This window comes from Macrobrachium rosenbergii, chromosome 55, assembly GCF_040412425.1.
Source record: "Macrobrachium rosenbergii isolate ZJJX-2024 chromosome 55, ASM4041242v1, whole genome shotgun sequence".
Lineage (NCBI taxonomy): Eukaryota > Metazoa > Arthropoda > Malacostraca > Decapoda > Palaemonidae > Macrobrachium > Macrobrachium rosenbergii.
Window position 1 is genome coordinate 33,882,768 of NC_089795.1, and position 10,000 is coordinate 33,892,767.

General features: G+C 35.4%; 2 protein-coding genes across 4 annotated transcripts in view; one reads left to right on the plus strand and one right to left on the minus strand.

Moving 5' to 3' along the window:
- The window catches only part of LOC136835956 (cyclin-dependent kinase 6-like), a 541,856-nt gene that overhangs the window by 15,118 nt on the left and 516,738 nt on the right, over positions 1–10,000 (plus strand). The gene's annotated exons all lie outside the window — the stretch shown is intronic.
- The window catches only part of LOC136835663 (putative aldolase class 2 protein RP493), an 11,630-nt gene that overhangs the window by 813 nt on the left and 817 nt on the right, over positions 1–10,000 (minus strand). For all 3 annotated transcript variants that reach the window (XM_067099479.1, XM_067099481.1, XM_067099482.1), the window contains 5 exons: positions 4,198–4,312; positions 2,555–2,708; positions 2,152–2,323; positions 1,594–1,728; positions 153–262 (listed from right to left, as the gene is read on the minus strand). In XM_067099479.1, coding sequence (XP_066955580.1) covers positions 153–262; positions 1,594–1,728; positions 2,152–2,323; positions 2,555–2,708; positions 4,198–4,312 — 686 coding nt within the window. The remainder of the gene's footprint in view (positions 1–152; positions 263–1,593; positions 1,729–2,151; positions 2,324–2,554; positions 2,709–4,197; positions 4,313–10,000) is intronic.

Genomic DNA, 10,000 nt, shown 5'->3' on the forward strand with positions numbered 1-10,000 from the left:
TGTAGACAGGAAAGAGAAGCAAAATAATATTGCCTTTAAAACTAATGAAGCCAAGCGGGCACGGGGTTGGTGGTGGGGGTGGGGGTCGAGATTTGGCGATACTTCCGTCCAGTGTACAAATTACAGCAACTCAGCAGATTTTGGTAACTCACCTGAAGTTCGGCTGACCTCTCCAGGTAGTATATCAGATCAAAAGCCAGTGATATCGTCGGGGCAACGCAAACTATTCCGTGATGACCCATGAATAGGATGTCTTTGTCACCTAAAAATAAGAATTCAATAGGACAGATTTTCAAACCATTTAAATATATCAGATGAGGACGGAATAAGAATGAGTGGTCATAAAAAATTAAGGTTTGACACTACCTGCTAACTCTATCAGATAAACAAACTTACTGCCTTAAGCAAGCAAGTGAAATATTTAAGAACTTAATAATCCACTTTCTCCGGTGGTTTATAGAAATACTTCGGTATCTTTAGCAAGCTTCTCACGTTAGTTAACATTCTATATCTGAGCGTCTTTCAGCATTCATTTCGTCGCGTGCTTTTACAACAACATGACTATTTTCGGTGACATTTTAAACTTTCCTATATCAATAATGTCCCAGTAAGAAAGTGGTAGTCTGCTATGGCACGGTGTTATGTGTCAGATACCTATTCGGCTGACGAATATCTGAAACGACTGACATCTGAGAAATATAAATACGAGCTTTGATGAAGACCCTAACTTTGTTTCGTGTGTATTTTATATTTGGTGAAGTATATGTTTGCAATAGTCACAACTCATAGTAGTGTCAGTAGTAGAGGTTTTAGCAGCAGGTGTTACATGATGTTCTACTTCTGTTGTATGTTTTTAATGAGAGTTCATTTAAAGTGCCTGTAAAGGCAGCATTGTGAACAGGTGCAGATCTTTGCCATCTGAAATCCACTGAAATGTCAATGAGTGGAAATGAGGATGTGAAAAAATTCAATTACAGCCGGGTGTTCGCAACTGATGTAAGTGTATCACCGTGTTTCGTGAACAAAGATTTGTCTTTATCAGCATTTCATGTTAATGAATGCCTGAGATAGTAAATCCATCCGTATTTACATATGCCTGTTATGACTGACTAAAATTAGCAAAAAAAAAAAAAAAAAAAAATAAGGCAAGAGTTTTTTTTTCACTACTGGAGTCAGAAGGATTATTTTCTTGTGAGCATAATTAACCAAGTTGCGGTAGCCTATGACAGTCGTATGAAAAGTGCAACAGTTTCCCAGAGGATGCTGTGCAATTAGAACCTCAAAATTTCAAGCGCAGATGAAGTGCATTACTACCCTGAAATAATTCACCTTGCATTTTAATCATTTATTTTGTTTCTTTCCTAATAACTGATCTCTTCTCTCTGCATTTCCTATTATCTTCTGTAAATTCTTTCAAGTGACCACCATATTCTCTGGAAGTTTGAATTTCAAGTCAATGGCCCCTGTAGGTTTGTTCCTTATGAATAGGGTTCACCTTCTGAATAATAATGACAAAAATAAAATGGTGATAAAAGGTTTTAATTTCATCACCGATTCAGTATAATTACTTGTATGATTGACAAATAGTATTACCAAGAGCTTTTCCAAGCCGTTTTCCTTCTTCGATGGCTATGGCGATGCCAGTATAGTTGTTATCGTAGGCCACTCTGTTGTAGAACCGAAGGGCGTTCTGGCTGATCATCAGGAGCTCGGGGTCTTTCATGCACGCTGTGAAGAACTGGCTTAGCATCTATAGCTGATGAAGAAGCCTTTAGGAAAAAGAACACTCCATCTACTTGAGTAGTTTACCTTACTCAAGTCGAGGATGTTCGAGAAACATTTGAAGCATGACGGGGGGACAATGTAATTTAGCAAATTAGGAGAATGTTCGGTTACACGAAAATTTCTTGAAAACGACATCATTACATGCAAAAAAAATACAACCAAGAAAAATAAGTAAATTTAAAGAGAGACTTTTTAACAAATATCAGAAAAGTGACTGATATGATAAGAACTTTTGAAAAATTTATTGCTAAATGCAAAACATCACAAAAAATTATAATTTTGGAAAACAGTTAAGCTTTGTAGAACGCCACAATAGATAGGGAAACCATTGATCCCTCAACATATCTTAGAGGTTATAACACTAACCCAATGCTGTGGCATATGGCATGTGCACATGTAATATGACCTTGGCGTCTGGTCGAGTTTTCCTAATACCCAGATGAATGCATGAGGCTGCAACCTCGGGCAATTCTCCTCCTTCTAGAATGTTGACGTTGTCGTCTTTATACTCAACACACACCAGGTTACTTGCTGTCACCTAGGAAATATTTTTTTCCCACTTATTACCTGAAGTGAAGTCACAGTGCTACAAGAAACTATGGCTATTGCAAACCTTTATGTGCAGGTATCTACTAAGTCATGATAGGTTATTTCCTCGTTTCAGATTACGAGATCTTGCTATTGTACAGATTTTAGTCACTGGAATTCCAGCTTAGAATATACTTTACCGCAAATATGGCTGACTGTTTGTGAGAAGACCTAGACTAACCTCTCTCCAGTGAAGGCCGTAGGGGAAGACCAACATTCCTTCGCCGTTACCGTCGGCTCTCGGTGCCATGACACTCAAGTGGTTGCAAACGCCTTCGTTTAGGTTCAAGGAGTCAAGTGCTCTGTAGGTAGCAGCCAGCTCTAACCTCGCTGCTCTGAGGGAAAGTAATGGAATATTAGTCATGTGAAGACTAGTTGTATCTTTATACTAGTGCACATTTTCAACCGCCAAGCTATGAAAACATGACTGATGCTAGATAATATTATTATTATTATTATTATTATTATTATTATTATTATTATTATTATTATTATTATTATATTCAGAAGATGAACCCTATTCTTGTGGAACAAGCCCACAAGGGCCGTTGACTTGAAATTCAATCTTCCAAAGAATATGGTGTTCATTTGAAAGAGGTAACAGGAGCTAATAAGAAATACAGAAAGAAGAGATCAGTTATTAGGAAAGAAAAAATAAATGAACAAATTAATAAATAAATAGATAATAATGCAAGTAAATCATTAAAATACAAGGAGAATTGTTATAGGGTAGTAATGCACTGCATCTTCGCTTGAGGTGTTGAGGTTCCTATTACACAACATCCTCAGGGAGACAGCTCCACAGTTCAACTGTGTGAGGAATAAAGAATTGTAACCTGGTAAGACTGTGAAGATTTTAATGACTTCAGTAGCTGCTTTGTATCAGAGGTCTTCTAAATTGTGTAGATCGAGTTACGATTAGTCAAGCAAGTTTAGGGTTTTTTCGCAAATATGTTCTTTCGTGGCAGTCTCTCCTTTTGATAACAACGTTAATGGTAAACGACGCATGTACGACTCTGCTCTTGAATTACAACCTTAACATTTCATAGTTTATTTATTTTATGGTATGTTTTTTAAAATCTACCCTTTTATAAAATATTCTGTGTTTAGACATTATTATTATTAACTTGGCTAATAATATCAATAATAATAGCAACGAGCCTTTGCTGTGAAAGCTGATTACGGCGTCAGTTAAAACCCTAAATAAAAGTACAATAATTATGATCCTAGATTAGGTGGGAAAGCGTTATTTTTAGGTCATGTTCAGACATCAATCACTTGTTTTCATCCTGGTTGGTTGGTGTGCATAGATTAAACCAGCTTGGTGCCAGCATGGGCCCTTGTCCGAAAGTAAGGTGTCGAAGGAGATCAGAAGACTGCCATGGACCTCTGGACTCTTACAAAACACAAGTCGTGTTTTCCACCCAAAAGCACCAAGGAAAAAAATATCATTCTAAGCAGAGGAGATCAATTTCCGTCTTTCAGTAAGAATTTTCGATATTCCAATCACAGATCTACTGAAGGTCGCTGCAACTCAGAAGATAAGGTATCTTTATTCAGTCGAGATTGCTCTATAGTTCTGATAATATTTTCCTTAATATTTCCCATGAAATCCGTAACAACTTTCATGTCTGTTTCCGCCGTCGAGTCAAAAACTTTCTTCAATTCCAATCATAGATTGATATGAAGTTCAGTGCAACTGTAATAGGTAGAGCTTCGTCTTACAGTCAGACATGTTCAGCAATTCTAATAACAGATTAAATGAAATTTCAAGAGGAAAACTTTCGTTTTTAGGTTAATCAAAAAGGAAACAAGTGGTCTTACCTGTTTGCTCCCCATGGGCAGTCAGGAACAATATATGGCTTGGCACAATCACTTGTAAATGTCCGAACGAGAGACTTCAAGCATCTTGAGACAGCTGATCTTGACAACATTTTTCCTGCAATAAATCGATTATTTATTATCCAGTTTAGGAAGCCACGATATTTTCAAGGGGAATAAAACTTGTCTTCCTACCCAGCAACTGATCAAGTTTCAGTGAAATGTTAATCGCCTGTACGTATAATTATTTCTATTAAGGGAATACTGATAGAATAGAATATAGAATTTAGACCATAGGCATGGCGCTGGGACCTATGAGGTCATTCAGCGCTGAAACGGAAGTTGACAATAAAAAGGTTTAAAACGTGTAATAGGAAGAAAGCCTCGTAGTTGAGTTGTTAGGAGAGGGTGGAAAGCAGGATGGAAGAAAGAGAATGTGAACAGAGGTACAGTAAAAAGAATGAAAGGGGTTGTAGCCAAAGGTCAAAGGGACGCTGCAAAGACCCCTAAGTAATGCCTATAATGCACCGCATGAGCACTGACGGCACTACCCCTATTCGGGGAAGGGAATACTGATGACCACGGCCAAAAAATATAACTGTGCTTCTGGAAGTTAACCAGAGAAGATAAAGCTACTGATTTTGTTGGACAATTTCACAAGAGAACCACTCATATGCATTTCTCTGTTGAATCTGAATAGATTTTGTTTCTTATTTTCCTTTTCCTTTCGTTCTCTCGCAGACCATTTCTTACTGTCGAATAGTAAAGATCAACGGCTTGAATCACAGATTTAATATACATACATACATACATACATATATATATATATATATATATGTATATATTTATATATATATATATATATATATATATACATATATATACATACATACATACATATATATATATGAGGGTGTGTGTGTGAGTATACATATACATACATACATACATATATATAATATATATATATATATATATATATATATATATATGTCTAAAGCATTCCAAGTACCTGGTTATTACAAACTAATCAAAGAATTCAGAAATTTACCTCTCTTCAGCTAGCTATCAGAACTCTCATAGCAACAAAAATTACGACTGAGTGCTCTAAAGGTAACAGTGATCCCTTAAAAAGCTAATTATCGCTTGAAAAATCAAACTTAGTTTATCAAAATAAGTGAGATATCAACAATTAAACAAAAAATATACTACAGTAAAAGGGCATCACTCCATCAAACAACTTCAACTGTTTCCCTGGTCTTAATTCACTTCAGCAAAACTCAAGGAACAAAACATGTTTATCACTTTGCCTTATGTACACAATTACTCCTATTCACTGATGGTCAATAACTGAAACACTGTTTTTGAAAAAATTTTAAATACCAAAATTTATTTTTAACTTCAAAACTTATATTTAGAATTCACAATCTGAAAAATTCAATATTACTTGAAAGCAACACAAAATTTGATTAATTCTTGACTTAAATTATTAAACAAAACTAAATCACAAAACTTTAATTTATCAAGAAATTAAATTAATCAAGCGAAATTTAAACTATCAAGAATTACTCAAGATTTGAAAGGAAAATCTCAATAAATGAAAATTAAATCAAGTATGGAATGTTAAATTATCAAGAAATATTTAAAATTCTAAGTAAATAAATGTTAAGTCACCAATATATAAAATGTAAAAAATCAAAAGATTGCAAACACAAGAACACACAAAAATGCACAAAAGATTTATTAATAATAATTTCACTAAGACAAAAATTCTCTTGATATACCTTATTATACCATGGTAATAATAAGTAAAGTTCACTTTACCTTACACAAGCTTGTGAAAACCTTTATCACTTGCAGCTGCTCTACATTCAGTTTGTCATGTATCCCCATGCGTCTTGGTCATGATTGGAGGCACAAATGAACTGTCAGATACCATGTATCTAACTGGGAAAAACACCAATGTCAACATAAGGCCACCTGCAGGACACACCTTTTCACAGACTAGTTCAATTAAATGTTTATTCATATAAATATTTTATATATATATATATATATATATATATATATATATATATATATATATATATATATATATATATATACATATATATGTATATATATATATATTATATATACATATGTGTGTGTGCATGTACACACACACACACACACACACACACATATATATATATATATATATATATATATTGTTGTAATTTTAAAGCTGGGGTCTTGCTTGATCAATGGGGTATACTAGGATGATAAGCAAACTTACCTTAATTACCACAAAAATCTGGACTGGCCTTGGGGACAGCTAAAATTACAATCAGCAAAATACGCCGGAATGGCTACTTCAAGAGGGAAGCGATTAGATAAACTCTGGGGTTTAACTTAATTCATTATGTTTACATAAGAAAACACACCAGAAGAATGGTAGCATAATTCTGGGGTAATGAGGCGAGGGCCGCTATGCATACAAAGTGACACACAGATCCACAGTTGGGTAGACCTATCCTGCAATTGAAACACTGGTTACTTAACCGAAACTAGCACTATAATGAAGGAACCAGGGAATTGCATACTCACGGCTACTTAACCGAAACTAGCACTATAATGAAGGAATCAGGGAATTGCTTAGAGGATGCCTAGGCTGAACTCGATTCCAGTGAGTTGAACGTCAAACGATTACGTTACTCTTCTCGTAAATGCTTTGCAAATTAAACAGCACAAAATATAAAGCAATAGAGGTTTCACTGTAATTATATCACACTATGAAAAAGAAGGGAACACAGTTGGAGGAGAACAAGGAATGTGGCTGACGAAAAACCTTAAAACCTGGTACTTTACCTTCCTTTAGGAGCTGAAGTTCTCTTCTTATGAGGGCCAGCAGTGGGGGAGGGCAAGCAAATTAATTCACAACGAAAGTTACTTTGGATACTGCCAGTCACGTGTCCAAAAATAGGCAGTTGACAGAGCAAGGGAATCCGTGGTGCTGCCGACAATTTTGAGGTATAGCTCCTCTCTCCAGGGCTCTTTATAGCTTCAGAAGTTACAGCTTTCTCTTCATAGATGGCATTGTGATCACTCTGCCCACGTGGAACTGCAGGCAGCATGGTTCCAATTTTAAAATTGCGGAACACAGGTGGTCAGCCTGCCAGCTGGCCTGACTCTGGTCAGGTCCACACCTGGAATTAAGGGATTTCCGACAGCACTTTGGACAAGAAAGGGGTTTTCCCCTTAAAGGCAGGGTGAGAGGTTTTTAGGGTCGAATTTCCTCACAGTGAATCACACTAAATTTACCTTATTGAATTGCTTAGTCCTTTTACTTTAAATTATTGTGGGAAAGGTGGCGTGGGAGGGAATATTCTTAATACCTCCCCTACCTTGACGGCATTTACACCCTTAGTCGGGTTGAAATGGCTAAAGTTACATTACCACAACAGGCAATAATTTCTCTCTTCACAACCCTTGGGGTACATTAGTCTAAAATATAGTATTTCTGCTAAATATCAGAGCCAATTATAACCAAAAGAAATCACTTATGACTTTTACTTTACGTTGCAGAATTAATTTATGCTGCTGGCAACAGTAATAATTTTACTCACTAAGAAATGATAATAAGCAGCATTTAATGAATATAAGATAGCTAGATTATTACATAACTGGAAATAAAATTGAACTGCCGTCGTGAGGTTAATATTGTTATACTCAGAATACTCCATGCACTTATTAGTAAAACTCTTAGTTACAAGTTCATGTAGTCAATATACCTTGAGGAGGAAATACAACGAAATTATTCGTGAGTTTTGTTAGGTGCTACCACGATTTTTGAGAGCGACGGCTCAGCGCCATTCGGGGCACTAATAACACTTGTGCCAGAAGCACATATTATAAGTACATGTGATGTATCAATACGTAGTACTGGCTACGGAAGCCAGAGGTTATAAATTACTAGGAAAGAGCAATTATAAAAGAGATTATCTCTCTTTGGGAGTCACTGAAAAGGCATACCGGCAACATGGCAATGTTTGCGTGTTCTTGTGTTTGCAATTTCTTAGTTTTGCCCAATTTTTGCGTTGGTGATTTAACATTTATTTACTTAGCATTTTATATATTTTTGATACTTTAACATTGCATACTTCATTTGATTTTCGTTTGTTAAGATTTCCTTTTCAAATCTTGAGTAATTCTTAATAGTAAATTTTTCTTAGTTAACGTAATTTCTTGATAAATTAAAGTTTTGTGAATTAATCTTGTTTAAGAATTAATTAAATCTTGTGTTGTTTTCAAGTAATGGTAAATTTTTCAGATTGTGAATTCTAATTATAAATTTTGAAGTTAAACATAAATTTTTGTATTTAAAGTTCTTAAACACAGTGTTTCATTTGTTGACCACCAGTGAATAGGGTTGTTTGTGTGTGCATAAGGCAAAGTGATAAACATGTTTTGTTCCCTTTAGTTTTGCTGAAGTGAATTAAGACCAGGGAAACAATTATGGTTGTTTGATGGAGTGATGCCCCTTTTCTCTAGTATATTTCTTGTTTAACTGATAACACTACATAACAATTTTTTACAAAAGTTTTGTTTATTTTATTTTTGTTGCTGTTTATTAATAATTTTTCTCTGCTGATTCCAAAAATGTAATTATTTTTTTCTGTATCATCGACCGTTATAGAAATATATCGTCTTTCAGTGTTATATATATTCGGAACTGTTATATGTTCTGCTACCCAGTGAATATGTAATTTTCTCTTTGAGATAAATCAATTACTAAGTTCTGCTATCTTCAGGATGGCTACTAGAGGGTGTACAAATTCTCCAGTATCATTTTGCTATGTGTGTGGTTATTATATTGGAAAAAAAACAGGTATTACATAAGATCGTGAAAGGTGCCAAATTGTGGATAGCGTACAGACTCTATTTCGGAATGCCCATGGGTGACCAGGACAAACATGGGCCCCTCATGTGATATGTGGAAGCTGCCGATCTACTCTAGAAGGATGGTTAAGGGGTACAGGAAGGACAATGCTTTTTGCCGTTCCCAGAGTATGGAGAGAGCCGAAGAACCATCACGATGATTGTTACTTCTGTATGACTGATGTGACAAAGTACAGAAAAGTGAAGGAAGACAAGCTATGCAGTATCCAGACATCCCATCATCTAGAGCCCCTGTCCCACATGATGGCACCTTACCAGTACCATAACCACCACAAAATGTAAGTATACTTATCACACTCCCCAAAAGTCTTACTTTTAATTAACTTGAACATTAAATATTTACTAGCTATGCATTCATTTTCCTAAAGATGTATGGAATACTAACGTTGTTCAAGTCTTTGTTTAAGTTGCTGTATGTAGTTATTTCTTTCCTTTCAGATGGAAGGTGCAATGGCTATTTCATCTAAAGAGCCAGCAAGTAGCAGTAGCCAAGAAATGGAGGAAGCTTTCGTACCAAGAACGACTTCAGAACCTCAGTATCAAGGACGATGGGATACTGCTATGATGGGAGATCACATATGGTCTCTAGTCAGGAAAGATGAAAGTATGCACTCTAGAAAATCCCGATCATCAAAGCACTTCTGATCTTAAGAAAAGAGTTATCAAAGCATTTGAAGTGCAGAATTGTATTGTTTCTTTTTGTTCTAACTAATATTGTACTTCCTAAATACCATTCAAGACATGAAAAAGTATGTATTGTAGTGTAATTATCCTTAGAATGTTAGAATAGGTTGAACCAACATACTGCTGTAGAGAAAAGTTGAGTATAGAACGAGAAAATATGAAATTAAGAATAAATTAAAAA